This window comes from Triplophysa rosa, linkage group LG2 (genome assembly GCF_024868665.1).
Source record: "Triplophysa rosa linkage group LG2, Trosa_1v2, whole genome shotgun sequence".
NCBI classification, from domain to species: domain Eukaryota; kingdom Metazoa; phylum Chordata; class Actinopteri; order Cypriniformes; family Nemacheilidae; genus Triplophysa; species Triplophysa rosa.
In genome coordinates this window covers 1,377,813-1,401,921 of record NC_079891.1, presented here as the reverse complement: position 1 = coordinate 1,401,921, position 24,109 = coordinate 1,377,813, and the positions used below count along the sequence as shown (strand labels likewise).

The window sequence follows — 24,109 nt, the reverse complement described above, 5'->3', positions numbered from 1 at the left end:
GTGTCCGTCGCCGATGTCCGGCCATAAATCTATAGACTGAACGGGTCACGTAAACAAAGCTGGAACACTGTTATACATCAGTGACTGATGCCAATCCATACATACACCACCGTTTATGATCATAATAAAGATATAAAGTATGTGAATTTTACATAAAAACATTAAACAATTCATATGAATTCATGTTTTTAAAAAGGAATAGATATTAAAAAGTTGAAATATCGAGCAGGATGTCTCATAACAAAAACATCATTTACAAGTTTGCTCAATAATGTGAGTGGTTACAGGTGTGTGTATATTGTTTATTGTACACAAATGCAAATTTCTTGTGAAAACACCAGTATGAACCATCAGCTGTTAACCAGTAAATCCAGTACAAAGTGCGTTTTCCAGCAGGACTTAATGGTGTTTTATTGGTTCCCATCTGCCAGATAACATTACACCAATAGAACCCAAAACATTATCGGTAGAAACCCACAGAGATTATTATAGTTTCTATAAAAAAACACTTCCCATTTGAACCATTACATTTATTAGAATGTTTGTGACGATGAGGAGGGTGTGCTTTCTTTAATTACAATTAAGAGTCTATTTATACTGTTTACATAAATCACGATATAACATTTTAAAATATAATATCTAGTTTTACTACATGATATCACATACAGCTGTGGAAAAAATTAAGAGACCATTTCAAACCATTTGACTATTTATAGGTATGCGTTTAGGTAAAATGGTCATTTTTTTTGTTTCATGTGAAGTAGTAACAATATTTCTACCAAATTGCAAATAAAAACTTTTTGTTGTTGTTGCAGAATATGGAAACTGGAGAAACAGGTGAAAATAACAGAAAAGAAGTTCATATTCACATATTTCTACGTGTATTTTGACGTGATGACCTGGATTGTATCCCAGTTTTCATGTGTCTTGTCATGCTGTCAGTCCTTCACATTGCTGTTGGATGACCTTATGTCAATGTATTACACGGCTCGTTGGAATGCTTGATTCTGATTGGCCAGTCGCGACATTTGCAGGTTCGTTATTCCCAGATAACAATGTTACATTCTACATCAACATCACGAAAAAGCATCTTGATTCAAGAATTTTTTGCTATTTATACTGGAAAACAAGACAAAAATAATAAGTAAGAAAGTCATTTTTTGCAGTGAAATGAGACTAGAAATATGAAACGTTTGTGAATTTTTTACTTTATATCATCAGTTCAGGACGCAAATGTTCTTTGAAAACAAATTTTACTTGTTTAATTCAGTTAGGTGCCGCTGAGATGGCAGAAAATTCACACCTGAGCTTTTGAAAGTCTTGAGAAAAGTCATGACAAATAATAAATGATGCAGTAACACTTGCTTTAGATAAGCACTAGTTTGTGTGTTTTGTCCATTGTGGCCATCTGCTCCTTTAGATAACACTCACCAGCACCGTAATGACCCAAACTATCTCTTCTTTTTCATATCCACCTTTTAAACATCTCTCTCTCTCGGCTGCCGCAGCACTTTTTAACTTGCTGTTCCTCTTGGTTTTCCTGGATTCACCTTCACATTATGAATGTGACCTTTAGAGTTTGTTTAGGTGGCGGCATCATTCATATCTGACGGTGCATTAGCGAAGTCATGCGGCTCTTGAAACATTCTGTGCTTAAAGCAGCAGGGATTTATTCTAACACGGGTCACGCTCTCATACAGAAGCATTCTTTACCTCGCTTCCTCACATTTTAAAGAAAGGCCGTTTAAAAGACAGTATGAGTATAAATGTCAGAGGCTTTACAGAGGCGCTGTATTCATTCAAATACACACAGACCTACTGTATATACTGTACACACAACTGCAACTGTTCCTTAAACAGTCAGAAGAAACACAATTTAAAGGGACAGTTCACCCAAAAATAAAATAAAATCCTGTCATCATTTATTCACCCTTAACAGCACCGCCATATTGGGGGGGGGCAAAAATGTCCTGTAAACTCACGAACAGAGAGCTGTGTGTTTAAAAAAAACAAAACCACAAAAACATTTATATTTTGATGAGCTGATTTCAATGGTTTATGATCAATGTGGGGTAAAAACATCCATCTCAGTTATATTTGCAAAAACAGATATCTCTGTTTTTAAAGTCCCATTGAAATAAAAAATGACAATGCCTATTTTTCATGAAATATTGCAGCGTTTATTGTAAATAGTTTATCAATGTGGGTCGTTCTCTTTTTAAACTTTGTGCGCCTTCATAATTGTCAGTCCTGTAATAACTATCCATCTCAAATGACGTATGTTAGACAGTTTGAGCAGAGCATCCGGTAACTCCTCCCCTTCAACTGTCACTGTGCGTTCACACCGCCAGCGACACCCAGCGACAAAGCGAGGCGATGTCAGTCATTTCAATGGCGAGCCGGCGACTTACGGCGACAGGAAGTGGGCGTGTCTAACGATGCGACAAAGTTGAGATTTGCTCAACTTTATGCAAATGATGAGCGACTTTCGGGAGCGACTACCAATAGGAGTAAAGCAGCGGAGCTCATGTCATCCGTCTCTCGTCTGTTACTGCAGAGTTTGTTTATAAATGTTACTATAGCATCCAAAGCTAGGAATGCCTTCTAACCACCTTGTAGCAAGAGACTAGTGACACCTAGCGACAGAGTCGCTGGCGGTGTGAACGCACTTGTCAGTCTGCCGCCAGTTCCATTACAAAATGCAACGGCTGTTTTTATACATCCAATCAAATCGCAGAGAAAGACGAAAGCCACGTCCACTATTTTTCTCATTCAAAATTTAATTTCACCCGGAAATGCATCAAAATGCGGAAGTAAAAACGATCGCAGCTTCCGGTTCACGGGGACTTGTTAATTTATTATGTCATCATGTTTTTATTGTGTTAGATAGCTGTATTGCTTTTGAGTTATTATTACTTAATCAAAACAGTTTGATTGGTATTAATTGGATTTTGCAAATGAACTCTTTATTTACGGTGGATCAGTGAATGCCGAGAGGTTTCTAATGTAATGAATCGTTGATTATCAGAACACAGCTTTCAAGAGAACAGCACTACTGTACTGTGTAACCATCACGCAACACAGATTTCACAACAATCACTATAAATGTCAAGCATGAGACTCATAAGCCTGAGACCCTCGACGCCGCGGTGGGCTTGTGAAATCCCATGATCCCCAGGCATTGGCAAGCTTATCAAACTGACGCCCTGCAAACCAACTCAACCTGAATGAGACCTTGAGCTCTAGATTACACGAGAAGGTCACCAGTAAATAAATGTGTTTCACAATCTGTGTGTGTGTGTCAGGACGGCAGTCATCTGTAGCTGTAGAAGAACTGAACGGTCTAGTTTCATATGATTCTATAATATACTGTATGTACTGTATAACATCTTTTACATAGAAAATCAAAATGAAATGTGTGTGTACACACCTGTATCCTGATCACACAGTTGTTCACAGGGTTCGGTGGTCCTCTGACCGCAGTAGTCTCTCACCCACTGACTGGAGGTGTTCGTCTGGTAGTACAGGGTCAGTCTGGCTGGATTCAACCAGTTGGAGACGTCCAGATAACTTCCCATACTGACAACAAAACTGCTGCCTGTATTCAAAACAACATCGACGTCACACTTCACAACCCATCATGAGTTCTGTCTCTCTCTCTTGCGCCTCGTAGCCCGTTGCTGGCCAGAGCAAAGCATGCCGAGTTTTAACAGCGTGAGTTCTAATCATTTTCTGTTCTTTCTACTTTTCCTCAAAGTAGTGGAGGAGGCTAGAGGAGGAAGAAAACAGTTCACACACATATTGCCTACCTACAACAAAGCTAGCTGACTTAAAACGCACCTGACATGCCAACTTGAATTGAGATATGACACAGCGGTTCTCCCGATGTCCTCATTCAAGCGCAAACTTGTATTGTACAGTTCCAAAAATTCCAAAACACACAGTAGCTGTTCATTCATTTGGTTTTCCGCGCTTCTATAGTGCTGCGCATTCCGCGTCTTATCTCACGGTGTGTGTGTGCATCCAGTAAACTATATTCTTGGGACAAAATTGTACCCAGAAGTGAGCGAACCTCTGGGGATGTCCTCATCTGTAAAGACGCTATCAAATATAGTGATTGTTTTCAAATTTGTAAAAGTGCGGTTTTCGTTTCGGGTTAGTGTTAGAGTGTGCTTTGAGTTAGATAACTGGGCATAAAAACAAGACAAGTCTGAGAAATGTTAAATGTGTTTAACATTTGTCGTTAAACATCATTTATTCACGAGAAATTCATTCATCTGTATTTACATTTAAAAAGGATACCCGCTTTGAAGTTTTCTGCTATTTTTATTTAAATACATTTTTAAGTTTGCTCGGCTCCCGTGGCATCATGGGATAGAGAAGTGTCCATCCGATGCACACTCACAAATCTCGACAGAAGCCGAGTAGACCATCCGGGTGTTTCTCGCCCACTGTTTCGTGCGTACTGAGGTTTGGGGCATACGACCCATGACTCATAATCATATATAGCACAGAAGCAGGCGATTTCGGACGCACGGTAAGTCTGTCTGTCCGTCATGTCGTCTGATGTGTGTGTAAAGATACGAACATCTTTAAATGAAATGTGTTTGTTGAGTTGTAATCCTCTCGGCAGGAGGATGAACGAGGGTCTGGACGTTGACCACGGTCACTCGCATGGGGATTAAAGCCCCTCGAGCAGTCATTGTGCTCTTATCACATTCAACATGACAGGATGGAAATGAACATTTAATCTCATCTTATTACATAAACAAACATCAAACAACTCTACAAAGGAGAAATTATGAAAGTAAAACATATTCCGTGTATGATTCCTACGAATGTAACTTTCAGCATTGACACAAGTGTATAGTGGGTGACATTTGTTTTTCAAACTTCTCAACTCATTCTGACTGTGATTATGTGTTGTTATTTCTGCGCCGTGAAGCAGTCAGTCGATCATTACACTGATGCAAGTTTCACTGAACTCATAAACAAATGCTTTAAAAACACAAAACATGATTGTCAGCTCAAGTCAAATATAATCAGATATAAACCACCAGGAGCGCTAAATGTGTTTCTGCATGACATAACTGCGCATTTGAGTGATGCAAGAGAGAAATCTGAGCAGATTCAGTTCATCATTCAAACAAACGCATCTTCCATCTCTGACATGTAAAGTGGTTAAGTGTAACAGAGTATACACTGCTACAGAATTGTACGGCAGTGTTGTGTCTCTCACCATCAGCAATGAAGTGTTCCGGCACATGCAGCGTGATCTTCACAGTTAGAGGACAGGACGTCTGCGTGCCGTACACCACGGCCACCACACACGTGCAGACAGTGATCAGAGTTAATGTGGCTTTACTCATGGGACTCTGAGGACAACCTGTGAGAAGACAGAGAGACAAGCACACACGTCATAGATCGCCTGACCTCACACACCAAGTCTCTGTTATGTCCATAACTCCAAAAAGCTTATTCATCCATCACCAAAGTAAATAAAACACACTTACTTATACAAATCGAAACCACAGCAAGTATATAAAAGCACTTCATTTCAAACATGGTGACATACAGTATTCCGTCGCATTACAATTAAAAGGTTCTATCTGACATGTTTTGTCAAAATTGAGTTAATCGCATATTCTTATCCTGTGACAACTTATTTACATTATGCCAGGTTTTTTTTTTTTAAATGTGTACATTTCTGGACTTTTTAAGAAAACAAACATCTACAAAATCGAATGATAATTTGGTTCTACACTCAAAAAGTCGCTGTTGTTAGTTTGACTAAACCCATCCTTGTTCACAGCACTTAAAGAATGCAAGTAACTACATTAACGTAAGTTAACTATGTTATTTATACTCAAAATGTAGTACTGTCGGCTTTACTGAACGAGTGTTTGACTGGTCAATGTCAAATATTGGACCTATTGTTGAGCTTACTTAATATAAACAAGTTCATTCAACACGACTGCTTGAGGGAGATGTTCAGTTCCCAGCATGCTTTGCGTAAGACTGCATTCAGACAGTTTCGAAATGTAGTGTTGTTTGAAGTGTTTTTCAGTAAAGATAAAGACTTCATGTTGATTTATCTTTGAGGTGTAAAAGAGTTTGAGTTTTAGGGTGACCATTGTTTAGAAGAGTGGTTAGGCTGTGAGAGGTTAAAGTGCGCCCGTGATGTCTTTCGCATCATTCAATGAGCTTTAACTGTGCCAATGCCAGTACTGAGATGCCTCTCATCTGATTGTGTTGATGTTGTGTTTTGACTTACATGCAGTAAGTCTGTATATCATTTATGTACGACAACAAAAAGTTCCATTGAGAAGGATAAATATTGAGTTTAATTAACTTCAAATTACTGGTACAATCTGAATGGTTTGGATTTACTCAAAAAAGTTTCATACAACTAAATTGTTAATTGTAGAAACTACTCAACATATTTGCGTGGAACCACTTGACACTACTTTTTTATGTAAATCCAACAAATCATTTTTTTGAGTGTATAAGGTTCTATCTGCGAGCCATCAGCACTTTGAATGCACACAGGAGGACCAATCAGGATCAGCTTTGTTTGTCATGTGACCGGCCTCCTCAGAGACAGTGGGAAATATCTGTATATCTGTATATTAAATGTTTAATGGGGTTTTTTTGTCTTTCAGTCTTCATTCGTTTAAGTGTGTTAATTGATTTTTTATTTTTTATTTCTTACAGTCATGTTAAGGCCTATATCTGATTTTCATTATTTGTAAGGGCCCCTCACAAGTTTGCTCAGGGCCCACAGACGTCCAGGATCGGCACTGCATTAAAGAGACTGTAAAGTTCACCTCTTCATAATCTCCAACGAGTCTTTTCTCTTCTCAGCTGAAACATTTGACTCTGAATCTGAATCCCTGCCGTTTTAATCACACCAATCCCTAAAAGAGCAATTTCATTCAAGAGAAAAAACACAACCATCCAGCATCAAAAAAGGACATGTGACTGAGAATTGTGTTCTTTCTTCTTATAGAACGCTCGGTCTGTCTGAGAGACGGCGGGTGGACTTCAGTGATGATGGGGGAATGAGAAGCGTTTTATACATGTCCCACAAACGCAACCCCTGATGTTTTCTGAAGACTACCCGACTATAAAATGAATCCAGATGTCCAGCGTTGAGCTCTGCGGAGTTTATTCTGATGGATCTGATTTACGTGGAATATAAAAAATAGTTCAGCGTCCAACGAGAGCGATTCATCTGAGAGACAGAGGTTAAACTAAAGCCTCGGCGTGCTAAACTATCCACATCCAGAGAGAAATGACTAAAGACTGACTTCACAAAGTGTGAGCAAAACAATTTCACAAATGAGAAATGCTTTTCTTCACAAACCTCTGACCTCTTTCTTCTATTCTTCGTTAACGCAGGTCCTTGTTAAGACATTCCAAACAGATCATGCCTCCCATCATTATTCAGACTGACTTAGATAACCGTGTTTAGATCAAGTCTAAAAATAATATGGAGCGTGTTGTCTTGGAAACTGTGGTAAGATACACCCGCTGAAGTGTTAGAGATGCTCGGGCGGGTGAAGAGGAGTAAGTCAAACTTAAGCAGATTTTCAAGAAGCTGAGAGGCTCGCAGCAGATGCTTGTATTTGTATTTGTTGTTGTTGGTGCTGATGGAGAGACAAACACATCATCTCTTCTCAGAGGTCACACCTGTGCAACATTCACACAATCGCACCTTTCTTTTGGAGCAATCTGTTCCATCATCCCGTCTACAGCACGCACATCCTGACGGGGAGGACAGGAGATATTTACCAAACCGTACGGCGGACGCCAGCCGAGTAGACTTGAAACAGACGGATGAGCCATAAATGAATTCACACACAGGTGCAGTAAATAAAAACCTCGTGACGCCAAATAAACAGACGCAAACTCAACACGCACGCTAAAGTAACACCGATCTGAAACTCTAAATGTGTCCTCATGATTTACTACCGATGTTGACAATATTGATACTGGAAAGATTTTCTCACAAGAACTGTGATTTTTTTACAATAACAATGTTACTGCTTATGCAACTATAATATGAATATCTCAAAAATATTGTGCGAGCATCACTTCAAACATCATTCACGCATTGCCTGTCTGTTGCTTTCAGGAATATGAATCCTGCTCTCAAGGGAATTCCTAACTATTTTACCAGTTGGCTGAATTCCTACATTGTGAATCATAAACGAATGAGATGGCACGAATTAGCCACATCGTAAAATACTTTGGTGTTTGGTTTTGCCGTGAGATTGTGTTGGAACATCAGCACGTATCGGTGAGTTCTTGACGAAGCTTAGCAGAGCATCACACTTGTGTGAAGTTGATTTAGTAGCTGTGATTTTCTCACCTGAACTCCTCAGCAAATCAACCCAACGCACGGTCTCTCTTCATGATGAAATCCTGACGGCAGTTCCAGCGCTCGGCCTACAGGGATCAGTCAAGACTTTTGGTCTGGATTCTCCCGTCGCTCGCGGGTCGGATGTGAGCGTATCCTCAACTTCCAAAACTCGGCATATTTCATTAGACTGGTGTGTGTTTTGATCTATGGTTTTTAAAATATAAATCTGCTATCACGTTTATTCCGCTGCCTAACTTGCAGAATGCACACTGTGCATTCAACACAATCTTATTAGTTATTACTCTACAATACATGGACGAAACTAAAGTGCAGGCTTGTTCCATTATACTCATTCGAAAACATGTAAAAACAGCAGTAATGTGTTGTTTAAACAACCTGAACTTGGGAAAACATTTTACCTGTTTGTCCCGCTTTAATTATCTGCAAATAAAACACAATATTTTCATTTGGAATTTGGGAGAAATGTTGTCACTAGCTCACAGAATGAAACAAAACTCACCATTTTACTTAAACACATAAACTCAGTCAAAACTGAAAAAACCGATTAGTCTCTTAGTGACTATTTATAGGTATGTGCTTAGGTAAATGATCATTTTTGAAATGACCACAATACATCTAGAAATTTTGATTACACGAACATTTGGAACAGTCAAAAACAAATTCCATGTCTGTATATAAACTTTTACAGAGTGTCATTGTGACGCCTCGCTACATTTAACCAGTTCTGGCTTGTTTCAACCCACGGTTGAGTCAGATATGAATAAACCCGACCTAAAACTTTCCATCCAGAATTGTTGGGGATGTAGGTTTTGAAACAGAACTCTAGTTTAAGTGATTTCCACGTTGTGTCATTAAAGTCACGATGTGAGAAGAGAAGAGCGCTGTGCGGTTTGTGCGGTATTATAAATTCCCAGCGGGCCGTTGTGATGGATTACTGTGACTGCAGGCCTCTGATGTTACACGCTGAGCTAATCATCTTTACCTGCAGTTGTTTGTCTCTCAACCCTGATACAAGAACAACAGGACATGACTGATGCGTCCTCCTCTGTTTCCAGCCCAACGTGTCGTGACGTTTGCTTCCACGTGTGGATGCAGGAGGGACTCCGCCTCAGTTTCAACATCCAATGTTTTTATGTGTGCTTTCTTTGAAGCGTAAACAAAGACAGCGGCACATTTGGTCACAGTGGATTAGATTTACTGGATCGTCATTTCAGAACACAAACATTCTTCTTTGTGTGTGAAAAAGTGATGCGAGAGATGCACAGCAACGACCCACAGCCTGTGACGAGACTCGTCTGAGAACAACACACGCGCACACACACACACGCACGCACGCACGCACGCACGCACACACACACACACACACACTGAGCAGTAATGAGAAAAAGCAAGACGTTGGGCACACGCTAAATAAATACCTTGATGTGATTGAAATTATTCACATCATATCCATTGAGTTAACCTGTGTGACTCTGTGTGACGGTACCTGTGTAACCCGCTCGCTAAAGAGCTTAGCTTTTGTTCCTCACGCCTGAAAGTGTTACAGCTCATTGACTTATTAAAGAAAAGAGTCAATAAAAGCCAGATGGGTACACAAACTCCACACAGATCTATTATAATCAGAGGTGGGTAGAGTAGCCAAAATCTTTACTCAAGTAAAAGTACAAGTAACTAGAGAAATTGTTACTCAAGTAAAAGTCACTATTTTAAAAATTACTGGAGTAAAAGTAAAAAAGTATGCAATGAAAAAACTACTCAAGTAGCTAGTTACTTAGTTACTTTGTATCTGATTATATAGGCCTACTACATAAAATGAATATTAACGCCAATATTTTAATATTACATTTTAATCAATATTTTTAATTATCATAAGCAGATATCTTTGCAATATACTAGAGAGACTAAAGAATAGACAAACACAGAAGAGACGAGCATTTCTGTAAATTTCATCTAGTCCTGATGTCAATGTAGTTTACACAACTTATTTAGAATAATAGACCATGTCAAACTAAAGCATGAACTAAACTCAGAGCATTTCCTAAGATGATCTAGAACATCTGCAGTGCTCTCTTAAATGAAATACACATTTCTGAACAAAGCTCATGTGTTCTCGTGTTGTGTCACGTGTGTGTTGTGAAACGCTCTTACTTGTAAACAAACAGTAAACAGTGAACCACACGCCCATCAACAAGTTTTCTTCCTTCTGTTCTTCAAATGTATATTTCTGCAAGCCCACGTCTCTGTGTCTGACAGGTAACGCGCATGTTGCTGTGTCTGACGAACAGGTCGCGGGTGCGCGCATATGGCGGGCATTTATCATTGCTGGCAAACAATATGACACATTTGCAGTTTTGATTGTATAGATATAGATTCATATCCACTTCATCCAACGCTCTTTGTGTTCTGCGTGTTCTTAAGTTTCGCGCTACGAGGAGTGAGTAATCCTGCTTCAGATGATTCAGATCGTGCTGCGAACTGAACAAATCATTTGAACTGATTCATTAGCCTATTCAAGTGGTTTGGCCCATTGTTCAATTAATGCTTTCAAAGGAATCGACTCAAAAGAATCGATCACTCGGGAATGCCCGTAAAAAGAGACGACAACCTTGAAATAAACAACGCGTTTTAAAAAGCATATTTTAAAATGAAGGAACGAAGGAACGTCACGCAATGTAAGTTATGTAACGAAGTAAAAGTACAGATTTTCTATTAGAAATTTACTCAAGTAAGAGTAAAACTACACACTTTTAATTTGACTTAAAAAGTACATATTCTCCAAAATGTTACTCAAGTAAAAGTAACGAAGTAAATGTAGCGCGTTACTACCCACCTCTGATTATAATGGTCAAACTCTGTCTGTGAGAGAGACAGCTGAATATTATAAATGTTATAGACATATCCAGCACGAGGTTTGGACTGTAACTCTTTTTTTCCTGCGCACTGAACAACCAGAAGATAGTTCAGCTTTACTAAGACCACCAAATTATTGTTATGGAAAATATCTAGCGAGACGTTGTGTTGGACCTTGTTGTAAATACAGTATAACCATTTGTCTGTGACTCTTTGTGTGATTTGGTTGTGATTGGTTTTGAGTAAATAACGTCACATTACGTGAAAAATGAGTTTTATCAGCCCTGTTTGACTTCTGCGCTCTAAATGATTTAGTGCATAACAGAAATAAAGCGTTTCTTAAAATCAAGTAATGAAAGCAAATGGAGCCTTTATACACTACAGGAGACGAGTAACTTCTACAGCCATTGTTGTATTGGCAGCATGTGTCCAGCTCAACTAGTCAACCCTGTTACCAAAGTTATTATGAGACATATACATCAAACTAATGTCTTTTCTTTATGGACAATTTGAGATTATTAATAACTATAAAACAGACTAGGAAGCCCATTGTTTTTTTTATTGAGCGGTTTCATTTTGAGGATGAAACCAGCAAACTGCGACTGACACATGTTACTTGGTTTTAAAACCAAACCTGTTTGTACCGGATTCATTAAAAGTGCTTTCAGCTGGTACCCTTGTGTCACGTCAGTCTGAATGTGTAAAGTGTGTGTGAGAATGATCTTAGCACCTTTGCTCCGCCGTCGGCCTCTGTGTTCAGTGTAGAACTTCATCTGTGTGTCATCATCCATCTCGGATCCAGAATCTCCCTGACGGCCAAACACGCCTGGAGCTGTAGACAGACACACACAGAGAGAGAGAGAGACTCTGTAAAGCTCTGATCTGACCCAAAAACATTCACTTCATGCGTCTCTGATGATGTTTCAGACTAGAAGTAAAAGTCAGTGATGTTTGTCTGTGCTAAACCTGCTAAACCTTGAGTGGGTCATTCTCAAAGAGCGGACAGCAGCGAGTGATGTTTGTAGGTGTGGTTCTGCCCATTTTGCTGCATCCACTCACAAAAATAAAGTTTGGATACAAAAGATCTTCATGGAACATGATCTTTACTTAATATCCTCATGATTTTTGGAATAAAAGAAACATTGATAATTTTGACATATACAATGTTTTGTTTGCCACAAATATTCCCGTGTGATTTAAGATTTAAAACGTATTCTGCTCTTGGATTAAATCCCTTTTATCGCTCAAATGAGAAAGCGAATGGCATTGTCCGAGCGGATAGCCTCGATCCCAGTGCCATCTCTCTGCCCCCTACGTGCCCATCCATAGCGTCCTCTCCAACAGAGTCATAAGAGAGCAAAAGTATCAGGAAAGGAACGAAAGTGGTGTACTTATGGTGAGCTCCTCCAGCACAGCACCGCCTGCCAAACAACAGCAAAAAACATTACAACACAACACCGAGATTTCTAGGATTTTCACAAGCCAAGTGTGGTTTTATTACGTCCCAGAGACTTTCTCACTTATTATCACGGCTGACAGTTTCTAAAGCAGATCTTCATTATTCATCAGTGCTTAAAGAAGCCCGTGTCATCCATAAAGCAGCGTGATGTGACAGATATAGAGACAGTCCGTATATTTCATCACACTAACAGCGCACTCTCCCGAGCAGATGCCATCTGGACTCTTTCTTACAGCGCTGGACATTACACGCGTACACGTGTAACAGGTCTAATGTGACAAACACAGACATCATTAGCTGTGGGTTTGTGTTCGGGACGACAGGAGCCTGACGCTCGGCATTACATCTTCACATCTGGTCCAGTTTTGGGATGAAAAAGAGAATGCGGAGCGTTTACAAATCCTCGAAAAAATCACCAACACAGCCAACTGAATGATGTGCATTTGTTCTAATCATACAAATACACACAATATTTGATTAAATAACACGAGATTCACATGTGATCCAATGATCAAATGTGAAATTCATGTGGCTTTTGTAGATACAGAAGTTCAGAATGAGGTGAGAGCTGATATTTGAGCGTGTTATGTCTTGAGAGAGGTCAGATCTACTGACAATTCAACATCAGTAAAAGATGAAAGAAAAGGAGGAGCATCACTGGTCACTGACGACACAACGTTAGCATCTGCATCTGCATGAGGATCATTACATGTGTTCACAGTAAACATTCTCATCCGCCCTGTCTGGAGTAAATCTTTGTTTGGGTTTCAGTCGATGTCCAGTTCTTCAGTGTTGACTTTCAAAAGTCAGGTTTTCCTGCTGCCAAATTCCAGATTTCTAAATCCAGCTGTGCTTTTCTTCTCTTCTCTTGAAGATGGAAACTCTAGAAATAAACATCGCTCTTTAAATAAAGAGACCTGCAGAGATCTTCAGCATGTACCGTACACACGTCACTCTCTCACCTTGTGTGATGTGTCTGAAAGAGTTTGATGAACATGTGTATTTAGGGTACAACGGGGCTAAAGGCACACCCATAATGTATGATTGCAGACAGAAAACTCATTTTTTACTCATTTTTGTTTAAAATAATTCATTTTTGATCAATAAATATACTGTCAATAAAATATGTTAATATCAGCATTGGAGATCTCATAATAATTTAATATAGATTTACAGTAGTAACAATAAATGATATGCTTAATATAATCTTTTAAATAAAGGCCTAATGGTTTCATTATAAACATGGTGATTATCTCTAAGGTGGACACCCAACTTAATATATATTTACCATCTGAATCTAACCATGTCATGTCAACAAATGGAAACGTCAGCCAGCTGTTTATTTTCATGTTAATTTAGTGTGCCTTTAGCCCCCAAATACCATACTTTGACTTATTCTTCTGTTACTGAAAAATTGTTGCTTTAATGAACTTGAACAAAACTGAAAATCATTAACAAGACCTTTATCTCAAATATATTGAGTAATTCTAGTGATTCTCATGTAATGCTTAAATATCGATAAAATGATGAAAAACATCAAACAATGGATAAAATTAGCATCAAAACAATTTTGCGCTGCGATCGTGTCAAAGAGGAGCTGAATAACCACATGCAGAGGGAAAAGTGAATGTTTTGGAAGGTTTTTCTTTCTGGTTTAAAGGAAAATCAAATCAAAGGAGCCTTTTGCCCCGTTGTACCCTACACATTTCAGACGAGTCACATGGAAACTTTACTAAATATCATGAAAATATAATGTAATATATTAAAATAATAATAAACCGGAATCAAATACTTTTCAATATATCATCGCTGTCCATACGAAACCTCTGATCTCCAAGCACACAGTTTTTCAGGAAGTGGAAAAAGCGCTGTACTTTTTAAATGATTACATACTTTGTTGTACAAAAGTACTTTTTAAAAACTTTTTATTAGTTAGATATTTGCAAAACCCAATGGCAATCATAAAGGGTGACTAATAAGAATGATTTATGACAAAAAAATACAAATCACTAAATATGGAGATACAAGGTTTCAGAATGACATCAGCGATATGAAATGTGGCAATTCCTTATATATTACTCAATATACAGTAATATTGCAATTTATTAACAATGTATTATTCTAGATATTTTTAATATTTGTTACATGATTTGATATATTAACAGTCAATGTTTAATAAAATATATTTGTGTGTGTATGTTTTACTATGTTACTGTATGTGCCCAACAGAGGCTTCTTGAGTACTATCCTCTTTCTGTGATGTCATTGTGATGTCACTTCATTTATCTCCTCCCACTTGCTTTCCATTCATTCCTCATAACTAACAAACTCAAAGTACTCGTCTGTCAGCTAACCAGCAAGAAAACCGTGTGCTCAGAAAGGTGCTAATTTTGCACTTAAACACATTACGGTGGGGTTAAAGTTTGACTCAGCTGACACATAAATCTCTTCCATAGACTCCTAAAACGCATTTCACGTTAATCTAGTGCATTCACGTCCATGCTTGAGAAATTCTGTGTCATCATTTAAAATAAATGAGCACACTTCACCTCACAGAAACTTCGGGTGCCTGTTTTGTCAATTACGTATGTTTTACATTTGACTAATCTAGATGTTTTACTCTAATACACACACAAAATCCACAGCACACACAAATACAGCATCAAATAAATACATGAATTATGAAGACTATTCATCTCAACTCATCCGTTACCTTGGATGGATTTTTTCTAGAAATACATTGCAAATATTCAAAAAAACAAGGCGGCGGTACGGCTGCAGATGTTTAACACTACAGTAACACCAGGACATCGATGTGTCATCCACTGATAATTCAGATTTTACTCTCATCATTTATAAATCATCTACAGAAGCCTATTTTCACAGACACTTGATGGCCGATGATTGTGTATTTCTGACTGTACTGAGCTCAACATTGCAGATATTTTCAATAAAACACGTCTCAAGGACTAAGAACACAGTCGCACGCTAATAAAGAAGGAACTGGAGCGGCAAAACCCAATTACCAGCCGAATCAAAGCTGACCTGAGAGACGATGCCGACCGGATCCGTGGTGAAACTCTACAGAACTCCGAACACAAGATCAAAGCTATTGTGTGTGATGCTGAAGAGAAGAGACGGAAGAGGAAACAGAAAGGAGCATGAATAAAGATTGGTTCCATTCCCTAAGAGCTTAATGTAAATGAAGAGCGAGAGAACGCCTCTTTCTCTCGACTATTCCGCAAATAAATCCTGTTCGAGAAAACAAAATTAGCACGTGTGATGAAATGCCTTGTGAAGTTTCACTTTCGTGCGGTTATCGAGCGTGTGAAATTAAAGAGCCGGCGCGCTCGATTGTGTCGCAGTGCATTGTGGGAGTGCACACTTCACAGAGCTTTATAAAGTGAAGCAATTGAAGAGATTTTTTTCCAAACGGCTGTATAGAGCGATCGCACAGCATGTCAGATGCGTGATAAACTACACGGAGAAAGACGAAGATCAGTGAGACGCTACGTTAGGAAAAAAAAACGTTCCTTGGTTTCCTTCTGTGGAACACAACATCCTTATGGCCAATGGATTAAATGTGTTTTCCTTTTTATGTGCATGTATATGCTTTTCCTGATCCTGTGTCTGTCACGGATTTAAATCTGCAGGGGTTTGTTTTTTTTCCGCTGAAGCTGACGGAATGTCAGGAGCCCCAGTGACCCGCTCTATAATCCAGCCCTCTTCTGTCCTGAGTGTAAATTAGCTTAGTGTTCGAAGACAAACAAATACAGAAGAGAACTTTTTGTTCTGTACTGCATGCAGAAACGATGAGGTCTAGCAGAAACATGTTACTATGGTGATGGTCAGAGTGGGTCTATAATCCGGCTTTGAATCTAGCCTGCAACACATCCAGATGTTTTACTCTAAATAAAACCTAAATATATGTGCGATATAAACCGTACGGGGTGTTTGTAGTAGACGTGCTGCTGAAATCACATCGATTCACGCTTTAGTTTTCATTCAAAGGCTTTCTTTATGTTTTCATTACTTTCCCTTTTAACATTTTCTTTTTTTGAAAATCCAATTTGCTTTGATTTTCCGCACTCGTATGATTCCTGAAAGAGGAATTGTGTTTTAAACACAATAAAGGCACTTTTCTCTCTAGAGACTTTTGATTTTGGTCTCGTCCAGACGTATGTGAGCGACTGACACAGACTTGACTTGTTTGATTGTGATCAGAACACAAGACGTCTTCTGTTAGGAGAGGACCAAGTCTTGAGAGTGACGTTGCCTTCAGAAGCGCTGAACTGCACGTTCTCTGCTGATGTCAAAACTCAAGCGTTTTCTGTACTCGTCACTAAAACGCTCCTCACAGACCACTGTTAAACACTGCCCGGCCAAAAAAAAGTCTCTCACTCTAATATTTACAGCACGCATTCGCTGTGACATCGTTTCGATAAGCTTCTGCAATGTCCAGAATGTTTTTCCCGTCCAGAGTTGCATACATTTTTCGCCAAGATCTTGTATTGATGATGGGATTCAAGTCTTCTCCTGCACATTCTCAAAGATTCTCAATGGGGATAAGGTGTGGACTCTGTGGTGGCCAATCCATGTGTGAAAATGATGTGAACCACTCTTTCACAATTTGAGCTGATTTATCGCAGCACACACAAAAACTGATTTTCCCGCGAATGACTTTGAGATTAAGATGTCCGATCCTCGAGATCAAACTGTTATATCATACACGGTTAAATGATAGATGAGGAGAGACAGAAGATCCTCACTCGAAAGCATCTAACACAGCTGATCTCATTTCTTTCATAAAAATTGTTTTTAGGCTTCTGACCATAAGCTCTTAAATCTCTTGGGCCATAGCACAAAAATCAACATGTTTTTTTCTCGGAGTTTCCTCAATGAACGCCAGCTTCTCTTTATATTTCTATAGATCGTTTTAAGCTTTAACACTGCTGTTTACTTCAGTGAGCATCAAAATAACTAAACGGAATAAGTGAAGACACCATTCTTGACTCTATACTGCTTGTTGTTTTTAGAATTTAACACAGAATGGAGGTTTATTTTTGAGAGTTATGGTTGTATCACTGAAGCGTGAACCCTCGGTGTCCTTCAGAACTTCATTGCCATCTCACTTTAAACCTTCCAGCTGGACATCTGTGAAGCTCAAAATAACAAAGACAAACTCCAAACAAACAATCAGTCGTCCAATGAGTCAACAAACAGCTGTTTGTGACAGGAGCCCTGCCGTGTTCTTGTGTTATGTGCAGGTTATTTTAAACACTCATATTAAGAACAGCAGGCACAGACACTCAACACAGAGCGGGATTCTGGGATATATAAACCGTGTGAGAGATTCCAGGATACTTTGAAAATGGATTTTAAGCAGGACAGAGAAGAACACAAGGAAAGAGACTTAGCCTTCTCTCTAAAACATCTTAGAAGTCAGCCGTTCTAGTGTGCCTGAAAGGGAACATTTTAATTAGTTTGTGGTAGATTAAGAATTTAAACACTATAGAGGCCACATCATGAAAAAAATATTTCTAAAAGCTCTTTATAAAAGAATTTACTGTAAACGTACAGTTCAAAATAAGAAACAATAAACTTGGGACAACACACCCATGACTGCCCACATTTGGCCAGTAAATGATCACCACCAACCTCAAAAACACAAACACCCGAATTATGAACAAATGACCAAAGATAAAGAACAAAGATCATTTTATCAACATTCTATTTCTTTGATAACATAGTACAGAACACTCGAATGAAGATTACAGTTTCTCCTCTGACAGATGACTGTGAGTTTACTGTGTTTTGTAGAGACACAGTAGAGTTTTGTTTGTGTACTTTTGTACGCTGGAGTTGTGTAATTTTCCCAGCGTTCCACAGCGGATGGGATCCAGACACTGGCAGCTGGAGGCATTGATTCTTGGCAGGCGACAGCCCAGAAACTCAAACATGCCACTGAAAGACCCGGTCAGCAGTGATTTGAGCTGAAATGACTTCTATTGTCAATGAACACCCAGATAATTTATACTGTATTTAAACCAACAAAACAGCTAAATACAACACAAAACACATACAGACTAATAATTTGTAAAGCCATATTTAACTTAGTAAAGTGAATAATTTGATCACTGCCCTGGATGTTGATAGAGTGGGGTTCAGTCATGTGAAAGACCATAATATAGTATCAGCTATAAAGCATTTTACTTTCATAATTTGTCAATATAATCTTATATATGTTAATTATTCGTTTAATAAAAAATGAAAGCAAACATGTTTGATTATTGTCATTCTGCTCTTCTCTGTCTCTCCCAATCTCTGTTCTTTCCTTTTCTTGCTAATGAGTGTGCAGTGACATCTCTTCACGTCTCCAGCAGTCACACAGTATCTTTACTGATCTCCATCCTGACCGTTGATGCCCTTCACACCTCTTCTCTCTCTCTCTCTCTCTTTCAGGGTCCAGATGGGTCAGCATCACACCTGCTAAGCCAGTTCACCTGTCTGGGCATCCGCGAGCGTGAGTGACCGTTCTCAGTGTAAACGGTTGCAGTAAAGTCACATTCAGCACCACGGACACCGAAACTCACTGCAGTTCAGCACCAAGGACAAAGAAACTCACTGCAGTTCAGCACCAAGGACAGCGATCAGAGAAACTCACTGCAGTTCAGCACCACGGACAAAGAAACTCACTGCAGTTCAGCACCAAGGACAGCGACAAGAGAAAGTCACTGCGGTTCAGCACCACGGACAAAGAAACTCACTGCAGTTCAGCACCAAGGACAGCGATCAGAGAAAGTCACTGCAGTTCAGCACCACGGACAAAGAAACTCACTGCAGTTCAGCACCAAGGACAGCGACCAGAGAAACTCACTGCAGTTCAGCACCATGGAAAGCGAACAATCTCCTGAATCTTTAAAGAGTACATTCCTCAATATTTTTAAGGGCTTATTTTGGTTTATGGAGTGTCCGACAACAAGTTTATGTACATACATGATGTAAAAATACTATTATTTCGTAATAATAAGCAGTTTTTATTACCTTACTTCTTGACTGACTCTCAAATGATTCGTTCCGCGATTCATCTGTGTAATCTCCGCCTTTCCGCCAGCGTAGTCTGATCTGATTGGTCAGATAGTGTAGTCTGCTGTGATTGGTCAGATGGTCTAGTCTGCTGTGATTGGTCAAATGGTCTAGTCTGCTGTGATTGGTCAGATGGTCTAGTCTGCTGTGATTGGTCAAATGGTCTAGTCTGCTGTGATTGGTCAAACGCGTTCAGCGTGTGTCGCAAATGGACCGCCTATCATTACTGCTGTATTACGGTTTGCAGCTGGTTGGATATTAACAGTGTATAGAGAGAGATGGCGTCGATTTTACCTTACCAGTTCGAGCCCGAGTCTGACGAATCATTCTTTAATCCTTATACAGATGCCAGTAAGAAAAAGGACTGTTTTAGACACTTCTCTTGTAACAGTTAGTTATCACGGCATACAGTGTACGGTGTTCGTATCTTCAGATGTTATTATAACTATAGTACACCACGCAGTTCTTGAAATAAAGACTTTGCGAGTTAATATGGTTGAACACTTACATTAGCGCAACGAGTTTATAGCTAACGTTAGGTAAACAAACAGTAACAACCCCAAAAATAACGGTAACGTTAGCTAAACACAGACATGAGATAACGTCACACAAATTTAATTTTAAGTAAAGACAAAAATAAAGAGTCACACTTACAGGTTGTGATTCGGTGGAGCTTACAGGTCCAAATAAAGTTGGTATTGCAACATCTTTTAAGGAAAGACGTTTAATGTATCCTGCAGTAAAGGCGCCAAGATTGATGAAGCAATCTTCGGTAAAATGACGCGCGCAAAGTAAAACGTTCGGTTTATACTCCTTTGGTGTCGTTTGAAAAATAAATAGTAACCATTTTTTCCTCAGAAGTTCTTCCTTTGGTAGTGAAAATAAGACTGACTTAGTTTCACTACATAGAACACAGCTTCTCTTAGACATGATGCACACGTCACGAACGAGCTAGTACAGTGTTTGGGGAGGAGAGAGTTAAGTTTTCGCAGTCAGTAGGCGGGGATTTTTCTAGTGACGTAGGTACATTGTGGTTAAAGATTCGGACAGGTCATGGCTTGTTCGCGTGATTCAGAGTCGATTACCTTTTTTATAAGCTAATAACTTTGTTATTCGTTCACCTTCGGATTTACAACTTGGCAGATTGCTTACATTCAAACACGGCAAAATTAAACACTTCATGAAATGTATTTTTTATGATCTCGAGGAATGTACTCTTTAAGAGTACACATGAACACAGGTATACAAAACATTTTTATAACCTAAAGAACCTTTTTCCATTTCTTGTGCAACAGAAATGTTCGTTGTATATGTTAAAGGTTCTTTATGGAACCATTCAGACAAAAATGGTTCTTAATGGCATTGTGAAGCACCTTTATTGTTTAAAAGTTTACCTTATTATATAAGAATAGTATACATACGTGTCAATGTATATATACATGTGAAATGTAACTCTCTGTGGTAGTAATGGTCTTCGATGTCAATGTTGTCATTTGAAGTTCATCGACTTTATAGCAGCAGCTTTTACTGTAACCCGCCTGCAGTTATATTTCCACTATTATATTTCTCCCCTACAATAGTTCAACACGAGAATGTAATTTTCAGCGTAGACTGAGACAAAGACCTTGCAGTAAAAGCAACAAGCACGCGCAGGGTGGCTGAAGGCTTAATAAGTGGACTACAAATAAGCTTGACACATTTTATGTGCAGAGAGTCATGACTGCACATTGAGAGCGATTGCTGAGAGCAGGTGTGAGGTTTACGGCCGCTTCAGCCTCCTCTGACTTCATCACATTCATTCACTTCCTCAAACTTTGATGAATGGCTCATTTAGGCTCACATGCACATTAATGGCTCCCACTGCTACATTCTTAAATTTTACCTAGGGACTGAACATCAAAAGTATGGAAATGTATGACTGATGCTCTGCTGTGATTGGCCAGTGCCAGGAACTGTAGTTTTTCATATATTCCCTCCATCCATTTATCGACACAAATGTGAGGGGTCATTACAAATGCAGTTTTCAATGCACTGCTATCTGGTTGCTAAGATGCTGAGTTCCAGTCTGATCTCTTAAATGTACAGAATAAGCAACACACGCCGTATATTAATGCACACTACAGATACTAATTCTAATGCTTATAATATTAGGCCTAAGTATGAGCAATGCTTGTCTTAGTAGAGAGCACTGATGAGTATACTGAGGAGTAATGGACGAGTTTCACAATGAAACCACAGTCTGGTTTTGTTGTACATCATGTTAATGCGGTGAGATGAATGTATTGATTTATTGGTATGGTTTTGTAAGCGGTGGGTGTTCTGTTTATTCCTGCAGGCTGCAGTGAGTCTTGTCCTGACCCAGAAGAAGCACAGAGGCCGGAGTGACACTCTAATTATAAACCTGCTGAGACACCGCGACTCATTGCTCATGCGGTTTCTGCATGCATATGCAATCTGTACTGCAGCGCCGCTACACACACACACACACACACACACACACACACACACACACACACACACACACACACACACGCACACGCACACGCACACGCACACGCACACACACACACACACACGGTTAAAACCACACATCAAGTAAGACTGTTTCTTTGTGTATAACTGCATATATCTGTGTGTGCGTGTGTGTGTGTGTGTGTGCACCTGGCCTGGAAGGTGAGGTGGTGTATCAGATCTGCTTCTACGTTGAGCAGCGCCTCCTGGTGGCCTCCTCCATGAATGAGTTGTGTGTCGCACACGCACACACACACACACACACACACACACACACTGTACACAAAGACACACGCAATGTCCACAAACAGACACGCACAGTATACAAACACACACACACACACACACACACAGACAGACAGACACACAAACACTGTACATGAACACACACACAAACAAACAGTTACACGCACTCTCACACACACACTGTATATAAACACACATGCACACACACCCACACACGCACAGTACACAAACATACATGTGAATGTGTCTGTGTTTCCCAATAAACAACTAAAACAATCTTTAAAACAACATTTCAAAAAACAGTATATTTGACACCCCATAGATATGAAAATGAGATCTTAATTTCTTCTAGACAGTAAATAGATGAAGTGAATAAAGACTTGTGCTCAGAGCGTCCTCTCAGCAATCACAGATCTGTCTGACATGCAGTCAATTACAATCAAAACTTTTTGACTCATCGCTTTAAATAAATCCTCATTTAGTCGACAAAGCAGATTAAATTAACATTAGTCTATCTTTAGATATTATTGCTAAAAATCACTTTCTTTACAAACAAACTGGATGTACTATTAGGTAAATCTCTGCAGATTTCTCTTCAGTATTATAAACCAGACGTTGTGTTATGCTCTCTGTCCGGTCTGCTCTCTCAAAGTATTCGAACATTGAAACACAACATCACCTTTACACACAGCAAAGAGTTCTCATGTCTATAAACCAACACACGGCTGTATGTCTGGAGCTCTGAGCTCATTTTCTCATCTACACACCATCATGACTCCTCTGTCTGTTTCAAGCTCACAAACAAGCGTCAAACTCCTCCAATTATCACCGGATCAGAATGAGAAGAGACTCACGTGATCAGATCAAACCGCCAGCGGCCCACGCAGACGAGAGCGGGTGAAATTACTCACCGAAGACCAGGAACATCAAAGAAAAGTGCAGAAGCAATCTGACAAACTACAGCAATTTCATCTGTGATCTGAGGTCAGATTCATCCTGAATATATTCTTTCTTGTATTATTACTGCCGCTTGAATGCCACACGCTGTACCGAAGGCCGGCCATTCAAATGATCAGAAATCATGCGCTGTTGATAAATGCTGTGAACTGTTTTTTAATACTTGTCAGTTTTTAATGAACGTCAACGTCTCTTGACATATCTGGCATATTTGCAATGCATTGTGGGATTCCAGAGACTAAACATCAATTTGCTCCCACATTTAAAGCCTTTTTCTCTTTAAAACCGCTGAAATATCACAATGGTGGGATTGCAGTGTGAGTGCTGGTGTCAGACCTCTGGGCTCTGGACACAGATGGTCGTGTCTGTCACGGGTCACGTTAGCATGACTAAACACCGTCAGAGACACACTTCATGTCTGCACCTGCCAACGCGCTGACCGGACGCCAGACCTCTCGCTCTCTTGTCTTGTTTCGGGAAATGAAGTCAGCCCGGTTGCAGATCCACGGTGCAGAAATTCATTCAATCTTCAAAACATATTGGGCTGTTTTCAACACAGGCTTTTGGGTGATTGTTGGGTTATTTGAGGGACAAACCCAACGCTTGGGTCATAC

The 24,109-nt window shown here is 39.4% G+C and overlaps 1 protein-coding gene across 2 annotated transcripts in view; it reads right to left on the bottom strand.

Moving 5' to 3' along the window:
• The window catches only part of LOC130566894 (astrotactin-2-like), a 254,631-nt gene that overhangs the window by 117,640 nt on the left and 112,882 nt on the right, over positions 1 to 24,109 (bottom strand). For both annotated transcript variants that reach the window (XM_057354726.1, XM_057354717.1), the window contains 3 exons: positions 11,967 to 12,068; positions 5,240 to 5,386; positions 3,431 to 3,598 (listed from right to left, as the gene is read on the bottom strand). In XM_057354726.1, coding sequence (XP_057210709.1) covers positions 3,431 to 3,598; positions 5,240 to 5,386; positions 11,967 to 12,068 — 417 coding nt within the window. The remainder of the gene's footprint in view (positions 1 to 3,430; positions 3,599 to 5,239; positions 5,387 to 11,966; positions 12,069 to 24,109) is intronic.